At 37.6% G+C, this 26,182-nt stretch overlaps 1 protein-coding gene across 7 annotated transcripts in view; it reads left to right on the top strand.

The window, feature by feature from the left end:
* PH4alphaEFB (prolyl 4-hydroxylase subunit alpha-1) overlaps window positions 1-26,182 on the top strand; it is a 292,581-nt gene that overhangs the window by 139,247 nt on the left and 127,152 nt on the right. For 3 of the 7 annotated variants that reach the window (XM_086904991.1, XM_086904993.1, XM_086904994.1), the window contains exon 2: window positions 19,191-19,241. The exons of the other annotated variants lie outside the window; for them this stretch is intronic. In XM_086904991.1, coding sequence (XP_086761117.1) covers window positions 19,191-19,241 — 51 coding nt within the window. The remainder of the gene's footprint in view (window positions 1-19,190; window positions 19,242-26,182) is intronic. 7 annotated transcript variants of the gene reach the window in all.

The following is a 26,182-nucleotide window of genomic DNA, read 5'->3' as shown; positions in this document are numbered from 1 at the left end:
CGCTTTGTATAAGATGCTACTGAGATATTACGGTCGCTCTCCATAGAATTCCACTACAGACGACTACAGTCGTTTTACATAAGATACCACCAAGATTCTACGGGCGACTACAGTCGCTCTGCATAAGATGCTACTACGGGCGACTATGGTCGCTCTGTACAAGATGTTACCGAGCCACTACGAGCGATTACAGTCGTTCTGCATAAAATTCCATTGAACTGCTACGCACGACTACAGTCGTTCTGCATTGAATTCCACTACTACGGACGACTATAGTCGCTTCGTACAAGATACCTTTGAGCTATTGCGGGCGACTACAGTCGTTCTCCATTGAATTCCACTGCTACGGGCGACTACAGTCGCTCTGCATAAGATGCTACTACGGGCGACTATGGTCGCTCTGCATAAAATGCCACTATTACGGGCGACTGCAGTCGCTCTGTACAAGATGTTACCGAGCCACTACGAGCGATTACAGTCGTTCTGCATAAAATTCCATTGAACTGCTACGCACGACTACAGTCGTTCTGCATTGAATTCCACTACTACGGACGACTATAGTCGCTTCGTACAAGATACCTTTGAGCTATTGCGGGCGACTACAGTCGTTCTCCATTGAATTCCACTGCTACGGGCGACTACAGTCGCTCTGCACAAGATGTCACTGAGATATTACGAGCGACTATAGTCGCTTTGGATAAGATGTCGCGTATCGTGCGATACGACGAGCGATCGTTGGAGGAAGATCAGAGTTGGGCAAAATATAATTAACGATAAATCGATATAAAATCGATATTGATCGATTATGATTATAATCCGTACTGTCTGTTTTTTTATAAATATATATCCTTAGAATGAGTTACTTGCTCACTTTTTAGTGCGATTTGCCTTTAATACTATTCGCGTTTCAAACAATTTATGCAATTTATGCTTTCATCATCGCGTGGCGTATGAAAATAATTCTGTGTGAAAACTTCTTTTTATCAAAGTACATCCGTCTAAAATTTTTAAATTTCGTTCCATCATGGAAGTCGAACGATTTAAAAATTATCGATTATTGTGACAATTCGATAACCTCTTAATATTTGAAAATCGAGTATTCGCTCACTTTTCGAACCTTAACCCTTGAGACTCCTGTGTGTTACAATTTTTAAATACAAATGAATAAACACCGAATCCGTTACATTTCGCCATTTTTACACGATTGAGGAATTGCTAGATAAAAGAAAAAAAAAATTAAGGGTTAAATTTCAACGTTCTCCAAGAGAAACGGAAGAAGAGGAGGAGGAGGAGGAGGAGAGAGAGACTCTTGGAGCTGCAAATCTCGAGATTTCTCGGCGAAAGTTACGCCGTTACTGGCTTGGAAGGATGTAATTTTAGTTACTAGAACTACCACGCGTTGACAGTTTCCTTCCCTCTTATATACTCTCCTATCTTCTTCTTCTTCTTCTTCTCTCTCTCTCTCTCTCTGTTCTTTTCCTTTTATAATTTCGAGCAATTAGTTTGGAAGCGGCTCTCCAACAGATTCCACCCCCTTCTACAGCGTAGATCAACCGCGATTAACTGGATCCTCGTCCGTTCGAAGGCTCGAGATAACTCGAGGTTGAATTTTCACGAGGCGATCGTGTAATTTGCGATTAAACCGTTTCCAAGTAGGAAGGAGGTTGGAATTTTTATTAACAATAAATCGATTTATCGAAAAAGATATCCACTATACCTTTTACACTTATCCCAGAAATTATTGGAATGAACCGAATCGATTCATTCTATCAAAATAGATAGAGAGAATGAAACTTGATTTGGAGACAAACAACAAAATTCACTGATGTAATTAATCTCTGTACATTCGTATACAATGCAATAATAATAAACACGCGATTGCCTGGAACGACGAGCCACCTGCTCTCAAGGAGGAGCGGATATTCCTTGTTGCGTGGAGAGCGCAATATTCCAAATGGGGCGGCCCGATTAGAATCTTAAACCAAACCGTAATCCATTAGCGTGGAGCGCATTCTGGTGGCGGACGAAAGAGGCTCAAAGAGATACGCGCGAGTGAAATTCCTCCGCGAAATTTCGAGATTGGCAAAGGGGAGGAATCCGATCCTCGAAATCATCGCGAGGACGGCTTGACCGCCCTTCTCCTTTTTTATTTTATTTTTTTTTTTTCTTTTTTTCTTTTTTCTTCTTCGAGGAATCGAGGGATGGATTCGAATTTCGAAAAAGATGGATTTCTTTGATCTTCCTTTCTCCCCGTATGAATCTTTATCTTAAACGAATTTCGGAAAAGTTGGCTACTTGCGTGGATCTCCTTTCTTGGATTCTTTCTTCACGTTTTTTAAAAGGCATTAAAAGGGAAAAATTTTCGTATTTACGATTAATTTATCTTTGATTATAGATAGAAAGATTTTAAAAGTCGAACGAAAGAAGCTGTTTAATTTTTATCTTAATTGTAAATCAATTGAAAATCTTTTTAAAATCGAAAAATTAATTAAAATAAATTAAAATAAAGTTTTTTTAATTTCATTAATCCTTCAAATTTAATTATTTATTTATTTATTAATAATTTGAATTAAATAAGTAAAAGGGTTCTACAGGATCTTATCGTCCCATAATTTAATTTTGAAACTTTGAAGCAAAAAGTTTAAATTCATAAAATAATTTAGAGATAAACTAATTGCCTCGTTCAAAAGACAATTTATTATGCTCATGCCTTTGTCAATATACTGCAGCTATTAAAATTACTTACACGTGGAGCAGATCGGCCTAAAATTATAATCTAATAAGACATATATTTTCAAAATTTGAAAATAAATATTTATCGCTAATTCGATCTTTATTTTATATATACTTTTAATAATAATTCAAATATATATATATATATATATATATATATATATATATATTAAATTTGAATCCTTAGGAAAAATCGATTTTCAGAAATTCAGATTCGAAAGGATGCAAGTTGAGGAGAGAGAAAAGAAAGGGAGGGGAGAACAAGGTCGACGCGTGGGGGCAGAGCGTCGAAAAACACAGGGGAAGAGAGCGCGGCAAGAAACGCATGGACGAATCCGCAACTGAACCGTCCTCGACAAATATCGATTTCCATTCAGACGACAATAACCCACATTCCGCTTTCCACTCACGCCACTCTCCCCCCTCCCTCCCCCAACGCGTCGCGAAAAACACGCATCGCCATCTCTCTCTCGCTCTTTCTTTCTCTCGCACGCGTTCTCGTACGTAACGTCGTTGTCGCGGGCCGATGCAATATTCAAACGAGATTCCAGTTATATATATATATATAGACACGTGGAAACCACCGTATGTGCCCGTTGTATCATCTTTACGAGGCGCGATTCTCGAATCTCGCGCGTATAAACCGCGGGTTGATATTGGGTGGGACACGTGTTGGGCAAAATACGTTGATACGAATCGTGGCTATGTGGCTATGATCCGATATGCGCGCTTCCACGTATCGTATGCTTCTCTTGGAGATCTATTTGTTCGAAATTTATTACTGAAACGTGTGTGTGTGTGTGTATATATATATGTATATGTAATGTTCTTGGAGAAAAAAATTAAGAGGTCGTTCTTCTTATGTTTCTTTGTATCTTTTTATTTTGTGTAAACAGGTTCGAGAAAGAACTTGTTGATCGTATTTGACCTGTCGAAATAAGTTCGTAGAATAAGTTATTCAGGGGAGTTCGTTTTAAAGAGGGAGAAATGGAGTTGTCGGTCTTTGAAATACTATAACTTTCGATAGAAATATCGTAGATTCGTCATTCGAAGCTCGTTTTAAAGGGGAAAGAGTCTAAAATGGAGCAGCCTTCGTCGATTTTTGGATTTTTTCCTACTCGGTGACAAATTAAACGAGCAATTCTTGAAGAAAAAGTTGTCAATCTTCGAAACATCATAACTTTTGATAGAAATATCGTAGAATGGTCATTCGAAGCTCGTTTTAAAGAGTTTAAAATTGTCGATCTTCGAAATACCATAATTCTCGATTAGAAACATCGTAGAACGGTTACTCAAAACTCGTTTCAAAAGTAAAAAAGTTTAAAATGGTCAATCTTTGAAAAATACTATAACTTTCGATAAAAATATCATAGAATGGACATTCAAGGCTCGTTTTAAAGGAGAAAGAGTCTAAAATAGCGCATCTTCGCTCTCGATTAATTTATCTCGTCCCGTCTTTCGATGGGAAATCGATATTCAAGAATTCGTTCCGATCGATTAGAAATCCAACACGAACGAAATTTCTTTTTTTAGTTTAGAACCCTCTCGATGACGTTTTTCGAATTCGACTTGAGATTCGATCGTCACTGGATGGTGTACAATGCTCTGGAAAAATATTAATATCAAATAATTGAATTAAATAATTAAATATTAAATATTAATATTACGTGGCGATATTTTTGAATCGTTGCTTCTTCGAAAGAAATTTTTAGATCTTCGAATCTCTCCTTCTCGATTAATTTATCTCGTCTCGTCTTTCCAAGAAATCGAAGTGAAATTTCACCGAGTTTTTTTTCCCCGATAACTTTTTCTTTTCGACGTTCATCACCCCGTTTCGATAATCCTCTGCACTCGTATTTATATTTAAGAATTATTTACCGACCGAGTAACAAAAATCCCTAGACAATGTAATCATATCACTAACGTAAATATACATATATACGAGTGCAAAGGGTCAAATTATCAATTTATTAACAAAGGTTGTACATGTTTCATCGATTCGATTATCATTGAATGGTAACTTTTTTTAGAGTTTAGAGTTTTAATTAAATACTAATCCTCTGCACTCGTATTTATATTTAAGAATTATTTACCGACCGAGTAACAAAAATCCCTAGACAATGCAATCATATCACTAACGTAAATATATATATATATACGAGTGCAAAGGGTCAAATTATCAATTTATTAACAAAGGTTGTACATGTTTCATCGTATTGGTGCGCGCATAGCCCAAATTTCGCGTGTAATTGCCTGGCTCGATCACAATTGTTGTAACTCGTTTCTGTGATTTTCGCTCGTAATTAATCGAAAACGACGGTATCCATCGAAAAGAAAAATTTTACAATCTTTTTATTTATAATCTTCTAAACACGCTCGTCGCTTTCAATTACACTTTGGAATCGAGCAACGTTACACAAAATACAATAACACGAATTGTATACGATAATACAAGTAATCGTTGATACATCTTCCGAAATAGAGGAATAAACAAACGAGTATACGTTTGTTGGGGGGGGGAAAAAGGTAAATTGTCTCTCTTCGTCGAACTGATTTGCCATTTTTTCTTTGCCACTTTTGTCATCGAAATATCGACGTTTCAGTCGACCGACTGAATAATCGACCTTCAAAATTTTATATAAGTTATCAATCGTTTGAAGTGACTTTATCCATATTCAAAATTTCAACCAATTAATTCCAATTAATTGTTTTGAATCGACGATGAAATGATTCGTTAGATTTCACGAAGGGGAAACTCCAATGGAAAAAAATTCTCCTTCCTTTCAGGAGAAAAATCTTGAACAAGTTATCGAGGGGGGGGGGGAAGAAAACGTGTAAATAAATAAATAAATAAATAAATAAATAAATAAATAAATGAATAAGAAACTGGAAAACTGAGAAGGAGTGGAAAACGTTCGAAACATCGGAGTGCCGTGTGTATTCAACGATCTGCAGACTTGTAATTGGGGGGGAAGGGGGGGAGGGGGAGGGGGGGAGTTAATTAATCGAACTTTGACACGAGCGCAGAATGTATGCTGCTGGAATGTGGCTGGGAGCCATAATTCGGTTTAAACCGAGACACGTTATTTTCGAGACGAAAAAAGTCGAAAGCGAGAAACGAAGAATGTCAAAGGGGCGAATGGACGAAAGGGATCGAAGTTTGAATATGTCTTCCTTTCTTCTGAAAAGGACGACTGGTGATCAATCATTCGCACTCGTTCCACGTTTTATTATTTGCATTGGTAAATTATATTAGTTAAATATTTACATTGGTAAAATTAGTAATTAATAAATATTTGTATTAGTAAATTATATTAATAAATTACATTAGTACAATATTTGCATCAGTAAATTATATTAGCAAATTATATTAATAAATTACATTAGTAAATATTTACATTAGTAAATTACATTAGTAAATTATATTAGGAAATTGTATTAGTAAATTACTAAATTACACTGGTAAATTACATAGTATTATATTTTATATAATATAATTACATTCTGGGGACTTTTGTTGCTCGATCGGTAACTTTAAATATAATTAGTGCAATGTGTTAAAAGCGATGGGTTTTTGACGGATGAAAAGATTCCTCCTCCAAGGCTTAAAGCGTTACGTGGCTCGACGTCGTATTTCTTACGTCAACTTCAATGTCTAGATTCAACGTTATATATAGCTTTTAAGTAATTTTTAAAATAATTTAAAATGTTTGAATCTAAGCCTTTTTCTTCCTTCGAATACATTGTTATACAAGTTACAAAAAACTGAATTTGCCGTATTTCGTTACATTTCACGCAATTAAGGAGTTGTTGTTAGCTAAAAAAAAAAAAAAAGGAAAGAAAAGAGTTGCAAGTACCAAGCGCCGGTAGACGTTTTAGGATTATACCGTTATACATTAATCATTCCCTCCGGATCTTGTCTTCTCGATGCAGTCATCGCGAGATTCAATTTATATCGAGTGTGTACGCAACCTCAAAGCGGATTCAGATTCTCAGAAAGGGAATATTACATTACGCCGTCCCCGTTTTACAAAGAGGGAAGATAATATCTTAATAAATTGTTTTTGCCATTTGCTTTCCATTAAATCGGTGCTTTCCTTGCTCACCTGCGAAATAAATACTTGTCGAAGCTCGAGATATTCGACAGAGGGAAGGAGAAAGAATATTCAACCCCACGAATCCCTCTGGAAGAGAAAAAATCATGGCTGCTTCAGTTCTTTGAATTATGATTTTTCAGATTTTCCGTATAATATCTCGGTAATAAGTTGAAAAGATTTTATTTTATCGAAATACGCGTATTATAAGTGCACGTTGTAAAAGTTTAGTTATTGATTATATATAAGTACAATTTTTGTTTCTGTCGAGACACGAATGTTACATTTTGCACAACAAAATGGTACGACAAAGTTTGCAGCGCATGAAAGATGAGCACAATCGCTACTAGATTCAACCAATAACAGATCTCGAATCTAATATTTATCAATCCCAAATCTTTTTTCATTCCTGTCCACGCGCCGCCAATAAGGCGGTACTTTTTCACATCGTCGTTCGACTGGATTAATAATCGACGACGAATATTTTCAACCTTTCTCGTCCTGCTCCTTCATTGTTACTATTCTCGCTCGAAACAGTGAATAAAAATCTGCTCAAACAAATATCTGTTCGAAACAGTCATCCAAAATTAAACGATATTAATATTTATCCTCGCGAGAAACGCTTTACGTTTTTCAATCCTTTCTCATCCTCGCCACACTTTTTCTCTTCTATAGTTCTCCGTTGAGTTGACCGATCGTCGCGCCATCTGCTCTCTTCATTCCGGCATAAATATCTGGATACTGTCGCGTCGCGGCCATTCGAGGAATATTTGGCCGCGTAACGAGGCGGACGATTCTCCCGCTGGAGAAAATCTCCCGTCTGTTTCCAACTTTCGCCCTCCTCTCCTTACAGAGGATTTTTATTCTCTCTAAGATTTTTCTCCTTTCGTTTCGACGCCCCTCTTTTTCGCGAAGAGAAACTGTTCGCTCGAATCCCTTCATCTCGATCAATCTCTTCAACATTTTTGTACGAATGAAACAAATAAAACGTCTGCTATATAATAGCAACGATGCAGTTCTTTTCGAAACAGCTTCTGAAATGTGGTAAAAGATGAAAGATAGAGAAATGGAAAATTGTTTTGTTAAATTGTTTTCCAGAATCTCTTTCCACTCATATTTATATTTAAGAAGGTTACCGATCGAGTACAACAAAAGTCCTTTAGAATGTAACATTATATATGTTGAATATAATTTTATTATACGTTAGTAAATATATGTAAAAGGTAGGATGGCGACGTACGAGTGCAAACGATTAAAACGGAATTTTAAAAGAAATTTAATGAAATAAGCGCTGAAATACAAATATAAAATATATACATTTGAATTGCAGAAGACAAATATGACCCGATCTTTCAATCTAAAATTATACCGTATGTGGTGACATAAGAGGGCGTTGTTACGAATTTCTACCGATAATACAGAACCGAGTCGAAGTTGGACAGCAACCAATTAGAGACTTATATTTACCACCGGAATACTTAAGATCAACTTTGAAAAGTTTTGGAACGGTTGAAACGTGCGAAGCAGGGAGCGAAGAAATAGAAGTAGAGAAGCATTGAGAACAACTGATCTTCGAATCGGTGTTGATGAAAATTAAGAAGTTTATTTTACAATATACAAAATAAAAATATTAAAACTGGCTTTCCAACGGTAATATTTCGGTCTCGTGAGAAACTGAACCGAATCACTTAATTGGCCAACGAACGTTTTAACGCGTTTCTTTTATCATAACCTCGTCGAGTTTGCTTCCTCGTCCAATTCTGTTTGAATAAAATGGAACAACAAGAAAGGATTATACGTTAGATATAGATATGATAATTACACGGTTTGTTTCAAGCGGAATAACAAATTAATTATTATTATGTAATTTATATTATTCATCGAGATCTGGATAACAAAGAAAAGAAATCTGCAACGCCTTTAATTTCGCCGTTGCACAAAGTGGAAACTTAATCAACGAACTTGACCGACCATTCTTCCATTCTCCTTATTTTTAATACGAAAATTAATACGAAACGAAGAAACGAGGGGGAGAGATGAAAAAGGGGTATGAAAGAGAAGGTTTGAAATGTACGGGATAAGAAAGCTCGAAAGGTGTTGCGTGAGGGTAAAAAATGGAGATGGCGGCACGTAAGGAAAACGGCCGAAAATCTCTACCAAATCGCGTCCCTCGCGTTATCCCGCACAGCTGTGTCATAAAACTCGAAGACAGGAGATGAGGAGTATTTATCATAGGACGAGAGTTGTATTAAAGAAATCGGGGAAAAATCTCTACGTTATAAGAATTATAACAATTATTATTATAACATTGAAAAATACTCGTTAATTTTTCGTGCAAAGCTTCAGTATCATTCCGTGGAATAATTGCATCTTGTAATTAACTTTGACGCTGTATAATTATTCGGTCTGGAAATTAAGCCGAAATAAATTATAATTATATAAATATATATATCGTGGAATTTAACATGGATTTAAATTCAGTTAAGGATCGATCGAAAGGAGGGTGTGGAAAATTTCGTTCGTTTCGTGGATAATTTATTTACGATCGTTGTAAACGTTGGATTCAATAACGGGGCGTCTATCCTGCCCCGTTTATCGAATCCGTGTTATTTAATTCGGGTAATTCAATCATTGATATTTCTCGAATCTTTCGAAGCGAACGTGTTTACACGCGTCAACTAATCGGTATTAAAATCGGTATCGGCAAAATATTGGATCAAACGTGACGATCCATTTATTCCCCAAATAATATTGAAAACTATATTATTCGTGTCGAATATCAAACACGGAAATAAAAAGAAGGAAGGAAATATTTTGAAGGTACAGTAATCGAAAGGATATTTTTCAAATATAACAGATGAAAGCAATTCGATTATATATATTATATTAGGAATTCGACGAATAATTCGAAGAATATTTTCTTCCAATTTATCGTTTATATCGAATAAAAATATTCGAGATCTTTGTTTAATTGTTAAAGAAATAAAAATGTATCATCGTGCTATGATATCGATCGCGAATAATACATCGAAAGGATATTTTTCAAATTCGATTATCCTCGCTATTAGAAATATTAGAACTCGACGAATAATTTAAAGAATATTTTTGTTTGATGTAATTTATCATTTATCATTTATCACGTGTTAAAAAATAAAAATATATCATCACTTGATATCGATCGCGAATAATACATCGAAAGGATATTTTTCAAATTCGAATATTCTTGCTACAGATATTAGAATTCGACGAATAATTCAAAGAATATTTTTTGTAATTTATCATTTATATACGTGTTAAAAAATAAAAATATATCATCACTCGATATCGATCGCGAATAATACATCGAAAGGATAATTTTCAAATTCAATTATCCTCGCTATTAGAAATATTAGAACTCGACGAATAATTTAAAGAATATTTTTGTTTGATGTAATTTATCATTTATCATTTATCACGTGTTAAAAAATAAAAATATATCATCACTCGATATCGATCGCGAATAATACATCGAAAGGATATTTTTCAAATTCGATTATTCTTGCTACAGATATTAGAATTCGACGAATAATTCAAAGAATATTTTTTGTAATTTATCATTTATATACGTGTTAAAAAATAAAAATATATCATCACTCGATATCGATCGCGAATAATACATCGAAAGGATAATTTTCAAATTCAATTATCCTCGCTATTAGAAATATTAGAACTCGACGAATAATTTAAAGAATATTTTTGTGTGATGTAATTTATCATTTATCATTTATCACGTGTTAAAAAATAAAAATATATCATCACTCGATATCGATCGCGAATAATACATCGAAAGGATATTTTTCAAATTCGATTATTCTTGCTACAGATATTAGAATTCGACGAATAATTCAAAGAATATTTTTTGTAATTTATCATTTATATACGTGTTAAAAAATAAAAATATATCATCACTCGATATCGATCGCGAATAATACATCGAAAGGATATTTTTCAAATTCCAGCAATTCGATTATCCTTGCTACAGATAATAGAACTCGACGAATAATTCAAAGAATATTTTTGTTTGATATAATTTATCATTTGTCGAGATCTTCGTTATTAACTGTTGAAAAATAAAAATATATCTCATCGTACTCGATATCGATCGTGAATAATCAAAATTTTTCAAATTCACCGATCATATTAGATAAAAACAGTTCGAAGAATATTTTTTCCCAATTTATCATTTATATCGAACAAAAGCAATCGAGATCTTCGTTATAACTATTAAAAAATAAAAATGATCGATATCGATCGCATATAATCGAAAGGATATTTTCCAAAATCAAATAATTCGATTATCCTCGCTACACATTTTTAGAACTCGACGAATAATTCGAAGAATTCGAATAATCGAACAAAAGCGTTTTGAGAGCCTCGTTATAACTGTTAAAAAATAAAAATATACCTCATCGATATCGCGTATAATCGAAACGATATTTTTCAAAACTTCAAAACAAAAGAGAACGAGGTGGAAAACGACTAACCAACTCGTTACCAACCTCGCCACATATACGCGCCACATTTTAGAACGGGCGGAAGCAGTACTTATCGCTCGACGTTGCTCGACTGCAGAGGAACGGTTGGAACGGTTGGCGCATCGATAAAGACGAAACACGAAACGTTGCTCGTCCCGTAAATTCGTATTACCGGGTACGGCCGAGAGAAAGAAGCGTTCTAATTCACCTCGTCGCGTTCCTTCTCGGCCAAAATCGATCGATCGATTTTCGAGCTGACATGAAAATTTCGAAATCGAGAAATTTACTCCTCCTCTTCCTCTCTCTCTTTCTCTCTTTCATTGAAATACAGAATTGGGATTAATTCGAGCCGGGATCCCGGGGTGAATTTTCGAATGAATTTTTCAGATTTTTATGAATAACTGATAGACGCATAATAGGGTTAAATGGGACGAGAGAGGCGAGAAGTTTTCGAGATAGAATTACCTTGTTCGACGCGTTGGAACGAGAAAAAAAAAGGGAGGGGAGATGAAAATTAATTTTTGGCAAACTTTTTCGAGATTTTTTAAAGGGAGATTCTTCGAAAATATCGTATTGGTGAAAAATTGTCACGAGAAGTTTATATCTTCGAAGATCGATTAAAGATCCTGTTAAAAATTTGGAGAAACTTTTGGTGATGTACAGTTCTGATTATTAGAAGCGTTGGTTCTTCATTTATCCCAATACGGTTTCTAAAATCCGTGTAAAGAGAAGGTGGACTAAAATAGTGACTTCGAGTAAATTATTTCCTAAAGTATCATCATTTTGAAAAAAGATTGATTTTCAATCGTTTATTTTAAAACCTATTAAAATTTAAAAAAAAACTCTGAACCGCCATCATCTTCGAAGAATGAAAGATTTTTTTGGAATCGTTTTTCGATTTATTCCGATACGACTTTCGGTTTCTAAATATCATCGTCCAAAGAAAATGTTGATTTTCGTTCACTGCAAATATTAATCGAATCTTACTAAAATTAGGAAAAACCGCCATCATCTTCGAAGAATGAAAGAATTTCCTTTGAATTTTCGATTTGTTTTTCGATTTATCCCGACTTCCGGTTCCCGAAATACCGTCGCGTAAAGAAAACCGTTTACCCATTCCCAGCCTTGCCACTTTTATTCGTACTACTCTCGCGCCCCATTTCGTCTCATTGACCTAGCCCAAACTCCAGACAAGTGCCAGACGCGATGGAACAGCGCGTAGAAAAATATCCGGGTCATTAGGTTTCCACTTCATTCCTAACTTTCCTCCTCTACGGAGGACGGATCGAAATAAATCGGAATAAATATTTTCAATATATATTTTAACGATTTTTACTGGATCACTTATCATTTGAAATAAAAACAAACGTACAATTTAATTGATCGAACAAAATTCCAGATGACAATTAAATTCCGAAATTTAATAACGTAATTTAAATATATTTTCCATCCGAATATTTGACAAGTTTCAACCGAGGATAAACATTTCGCGGTGCAACGAGTGTAACAACTGAGCGATAAAATATACCCGTACGAAACATCGACAACGTCTCGATTGAACAAACAACGGGAGAAACGGGAGGGGAGGGGAGGGGAAGGGATATCGTGTAATCGAAACGAATTTAAATCGTGAACGGAATCACCGTTCCTCCAACCCCTTCGCCTTGGCCACGTCCACCCGAACGGTTCACCCAGTCCCGGAGAACGCGTCCCAGACCTTGGCAAACGGGGAGTGGGGAGGATGAAAAACGCGCGTTTGCGTAGGGAGAGTTGGCTGGCTGGCTGGCGCCCTCTTCTCCCCATCTCTCTCCCTCTCATTGCATATTCAACGCGATGGCACACGTAGGTACACGTGTGTACCTGACGCTGCAAATGTAGAAAAAGGGACGGTTCGTAGGGATGGGGGAGGTGATGTACGAGGTGGAAAATACGGTGGCCGCCGGAAGTGTGATTAAACGCTTACACGTGGAATAAAGCGGCGGCGGCCACGGCGAATATGCTCGTGTCTCGTACCTCTGTTTCTCCTTTTTCTCAAACGCATTCGTTATCGTCCGCGGTCTCGACCCAGTTTTGCCGCAATTTTAATTCGTGTACATTGGATCTCCTTCCCATTTTCAGTAATTTTTTTTTTTCTTTTTTTTTGCAATCGTCGATCGCATTGTTGCCTGCCCTCCTTTCGTGAAAATTTTTCTCTTCTTTCTTTTCTTTCGTTCCTGAACGAACGGTTGATTCGTACAAAAAATTTTTCTACGTCCTCCTCGAGTTTCGAGATTAAATTCGACGAGATAAGATCAGTCAACGACCGATTTCAACCGTTACGACGAGTGGGAAGGAAAGAGGAGCGATAGTGGCGCGCTCGAGCGGCCAATGTTGAAAGGTGTGGACAAATTAAAGGCGATTTATTCCATTTTGCCAGAGCTCGACATTAATCTTGCCCCATACAGAAAGAAGTTGACGACAGTTGAGCCGAGCAGATTTTCCAGCAGGGATTTTATTATTTCCAATGGTATCAACTTGGTAAAACCGTGAAAAATTCGTTTTTTTCTTTTTTTAGGTCGGCTTTCGCATCGGATTCTTCCCCTCGAAAATTATTTCTTCGAATAAAATTTTACTTTTTTTTGTATCTCGAATAATTGTTGGAAGCGAGCATTTATTGAGCACGCGAATGAAAGATATTTGATGAAATAGAGTGTAAATTCGAAATTAAATGATAAATTTTGAGATTAAATTACGATAAAATTAATTCAAAACGAGATATCTAATTCGTTCGCGATCACATTTATGATCCAACGTTTCGAATTAATATTATTTCATCAAAGTGGTGTATCGTTATTACCAAATGAAAACTAATAAGAGAGGAATTCTATAATCGAATTACGCGTACATTTCTAAAATATTCCATATTCGAAGAATCTTCTTATATGATATATGATTTTGCCTGAATAAAATTCAATTTCATTGTTAAAAAAATTCTCGAAAACGAATGTACAAGCTCGAAAGATGGGACAAAAAAGAAAAAAAAAAGAACGAAGTATTTTCGATCGAAACGAGCGGGTGAGGGATGAAAAAAAAGAGGAAGAAAAAGAAAGAAAGAGAGAAAAGGGAAAGGAAAAGCGCGGTGAACCAGAAAGGAAATCGAAATAAAGTTGCCTGATTTCGTCGTCCGCCCGGTTCGCACACACCAGCTGTTAACCGCCGGTTTTCGCGCATGCGCGATGCATCACCGCCGCCCGCCATCTCTGTTTCGGCTCGTACATCAGCCGACAAGACAGAGGGTGAATTTAACGCAACGGTAAATAGAACGATAAACAAAAATAAGAACGACACGGAGGGGAGGAGGCACGGTTAATTTTACCGCCTCCAATTTATTCTGACGACTTTCTGTCCCCCTTCCTCCTCCACGCTGGGTTTTAACGCCTCGCCGAAAACCGTATCGCGTATTTTCACGCTCCCTGCCAACGATTTATTCGTCTACATTATCACACACTGTTTTCTTTTTCTCTTTTTTTTTTCACTTTTGATCGCTGGAACGGTCGTTCCATATCGTCGTAGTTTTTGGTGTGATTCATTGGTGGCAAGAATAGAAGAGTTATAATTCGAATATCCAAAATCGTAAAAATTATTTTCACAAAGTAACAGGATAATCATCCAAGACTGAAATATTTTCAAAATTATTTACTAATATGTCTAACTTATTCGTATTTATGCGATTATAAAATTACATTTATAAATTAAACCATGGTTGCAAATCGTATTTACGCATTTTATATTATATCTATACGTTAAAATTCTCTGGATTCTATGCCTACGTTAACGCATCGAAGTTTAGATACAGATCGCTATTTTGGATTAGTATATGTGACGAACACCACGATAGAAACAAAAATACGTGTGAAAGTAGGCGTTTCCTTCCACATTAACCAATCAGACTCGCGAGTCTTCTTTCCACTTCAGTGAACAATATTATTTACTGCCGTAAAAAAGTCTCGCAGGACGGCAAGAAAAGTCCTTCAAACGTTTTGTTGACAATTTTAACACCGCACGCTACACGGTAATGGAAGAACTGTATATAAGTCGAACTTTCAGAATCGTAAAAATTATCCAAGACTGGAAGGTGAAATATTTTCGAAACTATCTAGCAATATACAGTTTTATATAAATTAAAATCGTTACGAATTGTAGGTAGCCTACGCATTTTATCTATACGTTAAAATTCTCTGGATTCTATGTCTACGTTAACGCATCGAGGTTTAAATTTGTGAAAATAGACGTTTCCTTCCAAATTAACCAATTAGATTCGCGAGACTTCTTTCCATCAGATGAATGTCATCCGATATATTTCAATCTTCGCGTCCCGCAATGGGGACACTTTTTAAATTGTACTTTATTATTTCATTAAAAATGTGTAAAACGTAAAATATGATTAAATATGTAAAAAAAATTAACATTGTATTTAATTAGTATAGAATTAAAAAGTTAATTGCCACGCTTCGAATTTGATAAACGTACGATAAACTAGAGCTCGAGAATTGGAAATTCTATAAATCCGATATGAACCTAAACAGTGATTATTTAACAAAATCACAACGAAGCTGAAAATTATAAAATGAAAGATCGAAAGATCGAATAAAAAAATTTCTACCTAAAATTATATATATAAAATAAGTTAAAATCAATCCACAAGTATGAATAGCTAGATCAAAGTCATCAATACAGCTTTACAAAGTTTCTTCTAATCGATCGAGAAATTGAAACGTAATTTATCGATTTTTTGCAAAAATATTTCGTTTAATCGTTCTAAATGTTTGAAAAGAGGATTTGAAATTTTTAACGTACACGTTTGTTACACGTCACGCGTTTGAAAATGAAAATTTTGTCCAGTTTATAATACACATTATTCGACCCACTGTGCGTCCTCGAAACAGTCAAAGGAAATCCCATCCAGGGCGGAACTCGGGCGGCCATTGAAAAAATACAGGCGGGACGAGAGTGTGCCGAGTCGGGGAGCAAACAATAGCGTTCGGTCAAGGTAAATAAACCAAAGCTCTCGAACGAGCCCTCCTCCGCCCCTTGTTTGCGCCCTCGAAAAAGCAAAGAAGACGGGAGGGGAGACATTGAAGGGGAGAGCGGAAGGAAAGAGTGGAAGAAGCTGGAGGAGTAATCCACCAAGGAAACCACCGACTATCCACTTTTCCTTTTTTTTCTTTTTTTTTTTTTTCCACCAACCCTCTCCTTCCTCCACTCTCCGTGCCTTCTCCGGCACGGCATTCCTTGCACGTTGTTTCGCTAATTGTGACTCGGTCGCCGCTTTTGTCTCAGACATATTTCTCGCGAAGAACGAGAGGAGAATTTTTGCAGCTCCTTTTTCAGCCTCCTCCTCCCTTCCTTTTCTCCCTTTGTCTCGGCGAAGGCGCGCGAAATTGGGGACATTTTCCGCGCCACGGCCAACACTCGCGAAATTAAAGTGGCTCCTCTTTTCTTCCTATACATCTATTTATCTTTCTCTCCCTCCCTCTGAAAGGAGCAAGCCTCCGCGATGGAAACGTAGTCCTCCCCCTTCCCTCTTCTCTCTCTCTCTTCGTAGCGGAGATTTATGACGAGGGATGCTAAGCGAAAATACGCGAATTCTTTTTTTTTCTTTTTTTCTTTCTTTCTTCTTTTTTTTTTTTTTTCATCCTAGCAGAAATGCAGACAGAGGGAAAAGACCGTCTCTGACAATGTTGAACGTTCGAATTTATGTTACGAGGATACGATTTCTTTCTTTCTTTTTTTGGGGGGGGAGGGGGAGGAGCTGAATTTTGCAACGCAAGCCGAGTCACTTTTCAACACACAATTGTGTGTCATAGAGTTGTGTTTCGCAGCATGGATCGATGTGAATGGAAACGGAATAAATTTTGAAAATTCCTCTTGGCGAGATCGGATGAAAAATAATCTTCTTCAAGAATTTCCTCGTATCGCTCGTACATTCGACAGTCTACACGATGCAGATTTGGTAAAATTTCGCTCGACTTGATCCACGGAAGCGGAAATTTCTTTCCACTTTTTAGATTAATAAAATTATAGCCCGACGGATAAACGCCACCTTCGGAAAACACCGTGGGCCGAGTAACGAGCTTCCGGTTTCGGATTCGAGACGCGGTGCTCATCGAGGGAGTTAACGAGTTGGGGGAGGGGGAGGGGAGGAGGGGGAAAAAGAGGAGAGAGAGAGAGAGGATACACGGCCGCGCGAATTCGTAATTGTGTTTCCATTGAATTTACCGGCGATGAAGTAATTAAGCGCCGTTTCTTGCCACCGGAAATGCGATTTCGAAGTAGCCGTCGTGCGCTCGCGATCGCGAGAATTCGTATCCCGGTTTTGGAAATAGGCGGCGTTGCGTTGCGTTGCGTTGCGAAAAATTTCGAATATGCCGCGTTTTCTAACCCCCTCGCGCTCCAATGCGGCAACATTTACTTACGTTTGATTTTTTTTTTTTTTTAAATAGAATAGATTCGTGAATGGATAGATTCCTAAGCTCTTTACGCTTTATAAAGCGTAGAATGATATATTGAATTAGTTTTAGATTTTTTTTTATATCGAATTAGAACTACATTTTTTACGTAGTTTTTTACACAGTTTAATACGTGGCGATGGAAATATTATCTCCAAAGTTTTCCGAGCATGGAATGAAATTAATTCGAGCGAAGTTTGAAATTTTTCGTTTTCATCGACGGACGAAATTGTTTCTATTCGTTGAACAGAAATCGACGACGATGGAGAGAACGAGAAATAGCGACCAAGATAGATACGTAATAAGAAAGATATCTTGGCAATCCCTTTATCATTGAAATACCTCGCGAAACAACCACAATATACACACCTTGACACTCGACAAATTTTCTTTCCTCGTAAAGATACGTAAAAATAAATCAAAATATCAAAGTTTCACGCGCTAAATCAAATCGGCTCAATAAATTCATCGAACGAGCGCAAACAGTTAATTTGAGAGGATAGAATCTTTTTAAACGCGCAAACGACCGTTGACTCCCCCCCCCCCCCCTCCGTGTGTGTGCGTGCGCGCGCGCGCGCGAGTGCGGCATGTGTGTATTTGTATGGACGTGTGTGTGTGTGTGTGTGTGTGTGTGTGTGTGTGTGTGTGTGTGTGTGTGTGTGTGTGTGTGTGTGTGTGTGTGTGTGTGTGTGTGTGTGAATTTGTTTGTGTGTGCGTGTGTGCGCGCGCGCGCGCGTGTTACGAGCGAAAATTATCCCCTTGAAATTTACGAAAAAATAGCGGGGGAATCTACTCCCTCCCCCCCCCCCTCCTGTATGTAATTTTTCCTCTCTACCTAATTAATTAGTGGATCGGCGAGGAGTTTGCGCGAGGAGAAGCTTGAGGCGGGAGGTGCACGCGTGTGCATGGGAATATAATAATAAGGATGGAAAAAGAAGGTTGAAAAGCGGGATCGAGGTAATTCCTATCAACGGGGGCGCGGCGTGGCCAAAGCAATTTCCGCCAACTTCCCTTTTGGAAAGCGGAGCGTTGCCGGGGCTTCTCGAGTTCCTCCTTCCTTCCCCCCCCCCTCCCCTCCCCCTCTCCCCCGTTTACCTTCCAAGTTCCTTGTAATTTTCACGAGGCAAATTTCGTTTCCCTCCTCTCCCCCCCCCCTCCCTCGCTCTCCTTTCGTTCATCGTCTCTCCGTGGTTCGAGGTTTTTCGTTTCCCGGATCCCGATATCCTATCGTCCCGATAATAATAATAACAACAACAATAATAATAATAATAAGAAAGGGAGGGAGGGGAATAAATGAATGAATTTACTCGCGCGTCTTCGATGATCTTATGTTAACCGGTTAATCGTTTCGTCTGTTGCAGACACCCGGCGATTCTTGTGCGACCATCGGCCATCGGTCGAAGCTACGCCAGGTAAAACGATGCTGAAATCGTGAAATCGTAACTAAGTCGGACGAATGGTGAAGAGTGAAATGAAATAGATATTGTTATTAATGGTAGAAATACGAAAATCGGTGAAATGCAGAAAGAACGGAGGATGAAAGATATTGTTAATGATAAAGATGCGAATATCGGTGTTCGTGGATTTCGATAAACACGATTCTACGTTTGGAATATGTCTTTCAGTCGATCACACTCGTTTGATTGGTTGGACTGCCAATCTTTACTAGTGTTTGTTCAAAATTTGGACTTTTGGGTTTAGCTGCCTAGAAATTTATTTATTATACCCTCATTTTCTCTTCAGATAAAATATTCCTCCAGGTAGAATCGTAACTAAGTTGAACAAAGGATGGAGTACGAATGGGAAAGGGGAACGAAAGAAATTCTTAACAATAAAAATCCAAAAATTGGTCTTTGCGGATAAACACATTTTCTGAAATAATTCCACGTTTGAAACGTTTCTTCTAGCGAATCACTTTACTTACTTGTTTTGACCAATCGTTGATTAAATCTACAGAGATGCATCCGTTTGCATCTTATTAATTATAAATTACGATTACCTTTTATCTACAAAAGTCTCGAAAAAACGAAAACAATAACAATCGTCGAACCGATTCCCTGAAACGAATTTCTTCTCGACATCCACCACGATGAACGTGTATTAAAGTGTCGTCGATTATTAATTTTAAGACAGAAAGAAAACTCAAAAAACGAGGAGAAGAAGCAAGGAGGAGGGGGAGGAGGTAGCGAAACAAAAGGGATCGATATTATTCCCACCTGGAATCCGAGGAAAAACTTTCGATATCGAAGACTAATGGATCCGCCTTATCTGATTCGTTTCGAACGCGATTTCTTCTTTCGAAAACCACGCGTTTCTCGTTTTTATCCGAGTGGATGGAATTAAAATCGAAGATATAACACTCGATATATTTATCATGACGATGGAAAAAAATCTATGGGGTGAGATGAAAATGGACAATTTTACAATTTCAAATTTCAAAATTCTTGCTCCTCGTAGATTCCTCCAGATATCATCATCGACGAAGAAGCGTATATTTCTCTCCTTTTCTCTTATCCTCGAATCGAGATCCGTCCTTTTCGTCACGAAAAACAACGCTAATTCGCGTAACGATCTTTAATCCCCCTCCCCCCCCCTTTTGGCCTTTCCATTCCCCCATATCGAGGAGAAGTATCTTAACCAATCTGCCTCTGGCTCTCAACTTCTTGAACTCTCGAAAGCCGAGCCTCGACTACGGTCGTAATTTAAAAAAAAAAAAAAAAAAAAGGAAAGGAAAGAGAAATAAATAGAGGGAGGGAGGAAGGATCGTGGTCGCCTCCTCCTCCTCGTCTCCTTTTGATGCTCGGGGACCGAACGGGTTAACCGGTGGAACTTAGTGGAGGATGAAGGGCACAGAGGAGGATTCTTGAAGTGCAATTTGTTTCTTTGCATCCTTGGCAATTTGGCTTCGAATTAACGGAAATCCTCCTTGGGAGAAAGGAAGGCGGATGGGTGGGTGGGTTCTCGCAAAGAAAGTCGAGAGGGAGATTGAAAAGTGTGGGAGGATGTGGCAAGAAGATTTTTTACTTTTAATCCTTTGCGATTTTGTATATATGTGTATATATAAGGGATATAGGAGAATTCCATCTTATTCATTGGATCTCGTTCCTTTTTTGAAAATGATCGAATTGTTCAAAGTTGTTAGTTTTGAAGGAATCTTTCGCTCGATACATCTTACTTCGTCGGATAGGAAGGAGAAATTTTCATTCTCTGGAAAATTCGCTAGATCTTTGTTTTCTAGGAAAAGGATGCAAGAAAGAAGAAAAGAGAGGAGCAGAATTTTTAGTATGATTGTATTAATTTGGCTATTTATTTTTTGAGAAACGGAAAGATTGCTGTTTTTAGCAAAATCTTAGACTTGGAACGTCCTGATGATTATTCATCTGGATACAGAAAAAGGATGCAAGAAAGAATAGGAAGACAGGAGATTTTAAAAAAATTTAGTTTCATTTTTGAAAAATGTGATTATTCGTAGAAAAAAGCAACGAAGAGTAGAAGAACAGAGGGTCTTGAAAACGAGAACAATTTCCTTTTTCAGCAGATTCGACGATAGTGTAATAAGCACGATTCGTACATCATTCCTTTATTCAGCTTGATTAAAAGATCGTTACGATAACGCGAGCACAATTTATATCACGAGCGCAATTTTCGAAGAAAAATAAAGATTCGTAGAAAAACGCAGTATAATTACCATCGCGCAACGTAACATGGCAAGGATGAACCAGTATATAATAATCTCGACGAGATTCCAAGGCCAACGAATTATTCCCCCTCAAAAAAATTAATGAATAAATTCGACCGAATCCGTAATTAAATTACGGATTAATTGATAAGATGTTAAAACGAAAAGTTCCATATTCCTGGGAAAATTATCCTCGAAACTGTGCCTCTTGTACGAGATATTAGCATCCCGATCGATATTTCGCCATTTTATAGCTCGAACCTCGTTGAATAATGCACTATCGCACGGCCGCAGTATTTCTTAACTGTCCTCCGAACTCTTAACGATCGAAAGCAACACTGCCGTTTAACCCTTTAAAAGGGGGGAATGAGTGACTTTTTCAGCCAGAAACTTTCACCTGATGGATTAAAAATGAACGAAGCTGTATGAATTAGTAGAACAGAGGTTTGATAAACATAACTCGCAACGAAATTAACAAATGGAATTAATAAGATCTGGCAACGCAGCCTGGACGCTCGTCTAGATGGAAGATCTATGAAAAACGAGAATTAAATTCTTTTCCTCGTGGTAAAAAGATTCCACGTCTTGTTACGAATTGATTTTCCTTTTCTTTCTTAATATTTTTATTAGTGGGTATCGTAACGAATAAATTGTTTTCCTACTAAGAGATGATATCGCGTAGAAAACGTTTCGTGCAAACAATCGATATCATGATCGAACGGTATAACATTCCATGGGTAAAAGTAAGAAAAGAAAATATTGTGCGAACGTAGGTGCGCAAATGCTTTATAAGAAAAAGTATCGTAACAAAAATACGAAACCTAAATCAACACGCGAGTTCGTCGTATGTTGCAACAATAAGACGATGGTATTATACGAAATCCGCTTCTTTTTAACCACGTTTATTATTCGAAATGGTCGAAGATGAAATTCAAAGAGTATAAATTCGCTTTCCCCAAACGAATTCGCTTCGTCAAGCTTGCATTCGTAACTTTGAAATGGAAACGTAAACTTCTTTTCACTCATATACTTCTTGATATCGTAATTAATTATAAAAAACAGAACTCTGTCTCTTCGCAAGAGTATTATATTTACATTTAAACGCAGAATATGTAGACATATTAATAATTAATTATCAAGAAACGGATGACGTCGAAAACAGCTTTATTCCAATCGTATTACTCTTACGAAAAACATCACGAAGTATCGTTTACCGGTGGAAAGAAGTCTCGTGGGGATTCGAGTGGTATTCGTATTCAAACCTCGACGTATAGGCACGAAATCCAGAGAATTCCAACGTATCGATACGATGTAAAATGCTTGGGTTAATCGTGTAACTTTTCAATTGTACGCGAATAAACTAGACACACTGTTTCGAAACTTCGCGAAGATGAAAATAATTTTTACGCACGAATGTAGCTCTCTTTCCACTCTTGCCCCCCTCCCTGTGTTGTCGCGCCACGCTTCTTTCCACCAATGAACGGCAACGTCGCAGTGACGAGACACTCGGGATACTCGTTTCTGTTGTTGAAACGAGATATCACGCTGCTACACGTAGCCCCCAAATTAATTCGTCGATGGATTGAAAAATGGAAACAAACTTCTTTTCGACGCAATTAAGACATTTTAAAGACATTTATATAACATTCTATTAACCGCTTGTCCTGCAACAACAAGTGAGACTCATGATACTTCGTTCGAACCAAATGTAAACAATACTTGGCTCGACGCGGCGTGACCGACCTTTTTTGTTTATTGTGGTTCGAGAAATTGGGAGGACACTGTATAAGATGATGTACGCACTTAGAAAAAAGAAAAAATGGTAGAAAAACAGTGTTTAAACTTGGCGTTTCCACTCTAAACTTCGCCCTCGCTCTTCTCCACGATGCAAACGGGTTAAGTGCACTTGAACGTGACTCGAATCCCGAAAGAAATTTCGAAAAAATTCGCGAAACGGGTCGCGAAAAGAGGGAGATAGAAAAATACGAGGGTGAAAACAATAATGTATATCAGAAGGAATCGTCGATCCATATATATTCGAATCACGAGAATCATATATCGAAGGCCGTGACTCGAGACGCGAAACAACGAGGAATACGGGGATTCGAGGCGAAAGATGGACGAAATAGATCGATATTCTCTGGGAAAGGTGAAATCGATCCGGAGTTATCTGGTTATATTTCTGTTGGCGGATTTTCGGGAGCTGGAAGTTTATGGGATTACTTTTTGAATCGTGAGCCAGAAGGTTGGAAACGAGATTTGCGTGACGACGTGGATTATTTCATTCCACTCTCCACGACGTAACGAACGCTCTCGTTTAAATCTATCGCGGCCCTGCTTGGAGGGACAGTTCTCTCCGCTTTGATATCGTTCTTCGCGAAATTAAATTCCTCTTTCTCTGGGGGAAAATAGAACGGTTCGGTACAGGATAGAAAATATTCGTTTCCTCCCCTCCCCCTCCCCTCCTAGTTTAACTTCACTCACGAGCCGACAGACGCGCCTAACTTTCGGTCGACACAGATCACTCCGGTGCGGTTTCGTTTTCCAGAAATGGAAAAATTTCGAGAAAATCTCTCGAGAGAATATTACCAAAGTTGGTAAAATAAGTAATTCGACAATAAGAGACAGTTGAAAACTGCTCTCGGGCGAGCAGTGTTGCCACGACTCAAAAGAGATAATCGGGCGTGTTTCGAGGATTGTCAGGAGTATGCGCGAGTCGAAAATGATACGTTTTACGAGCACACTTCCCCTTCTTTTACCGTTACATAGTTCCTAGAAAAAGAAACCGAATCCCCTCTGCCTTGCGACTACGAAGATTACGATCGAGTCAACTTGGACGAAGCGTCTTATTTTCCGAAAATATCGGAAAAAATTGCGGTGATTCGAGTGAACGACTCGATCGAATTAATTAACAAAATTGGAAACATTAACAAAATTGCAGAGAGCACAAAAGAGTGGCCGAATAATGGAGCGTTGCGAAAAAGCGTAGATGGAAAATCGGATGAAAACGCGAATGAATAGTTGCGTTGGAAAAAAAAAAAACGAGTAACAAAGTTCTCCGTTTAATCATTATTCAACGGAGGAATTCGACATTTTTTTTTTTCTTTTTCACCGCCATAGTCCATTGTTCGTAAAAAAATTTTATAATCGCGATTCTTCGATAATTCATCCGTTCGACTGGTTGGGAAAATTGGAGAAGCAGAGCACGGCAGGATATCTGCAGTTTTCGCTTTCGCGAGGGTCGAAACGCGTTCCTCCTCCGACGGTGGAATATTTTCGCGACGCGGGTATCGTTCGGACTCCATTCGACGTCCATTCTTATGTTAATTTATCGGGCGAGCCAAACTAATACGCGGCATAATGGGACACGGATTTATTGGCCGCAATTTATCACGATGAAAAGGGAGAAATTGGCGGAGGGATTGCGGGGGTTAGCGTTGCGGAAGAATCGGGAATTTGAATGGAATGGGCGAATTCGAGGAGGGGGGAAAAAAGGAAAAAATAAGAAGAGTTTGGAAAATTATGGAAGAGCGAGGTGAGAAAAAAAGGGAGAAAGAGACTCGATTATTCGCGCTCGACAACTTTTTCAATCGGTCCGAGTATCGAATGTTTCATGATTTTACGTTCTTATTAATTACGAAATCTGAATAAACCGCATGCTGTGAAGAAAATTAATTTTGCGAATCAAATAAAGTAGAAAGTTTTTACTACCAAAAGTATATAAAAGATCATTGACAAATCACTATTTTATAAATAGCGACTGTTAAAATTGAAATTCAATAAGATGTGACCGATCAGATTAATTCTCTGCCTATATTTCGTTTAAAAAGAGGGTTTGAAATTTTAATGGTTACGTCGAAACAATTACAGATTTGAGAATGAATTTTGTAATATTAAGACGAGATCATTTTCTTCCTTTCGAAATCGATATCCTCGCTCGCAGAAACGATCATCATCCGTTAAAAGTGGCTCGAATGAAACGAATTTCCGCGGGACGAGAATTACCCAGTCGTCGCGTTATCCAATGTCACTGCTACATTAGGCAGAGCGCGTCAAAACGAAGCGTCACGTGACATCAGTGTCGCTGTATCGTATAAGTAGAGGTATTTCGCCAAAGCCAAGCGTCACATTCTGTCACGTGACGTCGTATTATAAGTGGCGGTGGGGATAATGCGATGTCACCTATTCGGCGATGGGGAAAATTTAATAGTTGAAGTTAACGAATAAAGTTACTTCGACAATTTGTCGTTCGAATATAATAATCGCAAATAATTTTACCGCCAAACGGTTATAAATGTTATAAATTCGAGCATTTTAATATTCGAAACGAATACTCGAAGTAACTTTAATCTAGAGATTTCTAACTTTTTAAGTCACTTTTTAACGCCCATTCTGCTTTTATACGCGCAATCTATAATCACGCGACACGTATAACAAACACATTTTTGGATCGTGAGAAAAATTTAATAGTTGAAAACATTCGAAATATAATAATAATTGTAGCATCAAATGATTATACTTAAAAAAGCGAATAAATGTTATTCGAGCATTTTAATTCGAGATCTTTGACTTTAAGCTACTTTTTCACCGCGTTAATGCCCAACCTATTCTCCTTTCACAATCGAAGCCATTTCAGTAGTAGCGTACCGCGCTCGTCCGCCGACTTTGCTTCGG

Source organism: Apis florea, unplaced genomic scaffold (assembly GCF_048593485.1).
Source record: "Apis florea isolate Af1SG1 unplaced genomic scaffold, ASM4859348v1 contig_2350_pilon, whole genome shotgun sequence".
In the NCBI taxonomy this organism is placed as follows: domain Eukaryota; kingdom Metazoa; phylum Arthropoda; class Insecta; order Hymenoptera; family Apidae; genus Apis; species Apis florea.
The sequence above is the reverse complement of the archived record's forward strand: the minus strand, read 5'-3'. Positions and strand labels throughout refer to the sequence as shown.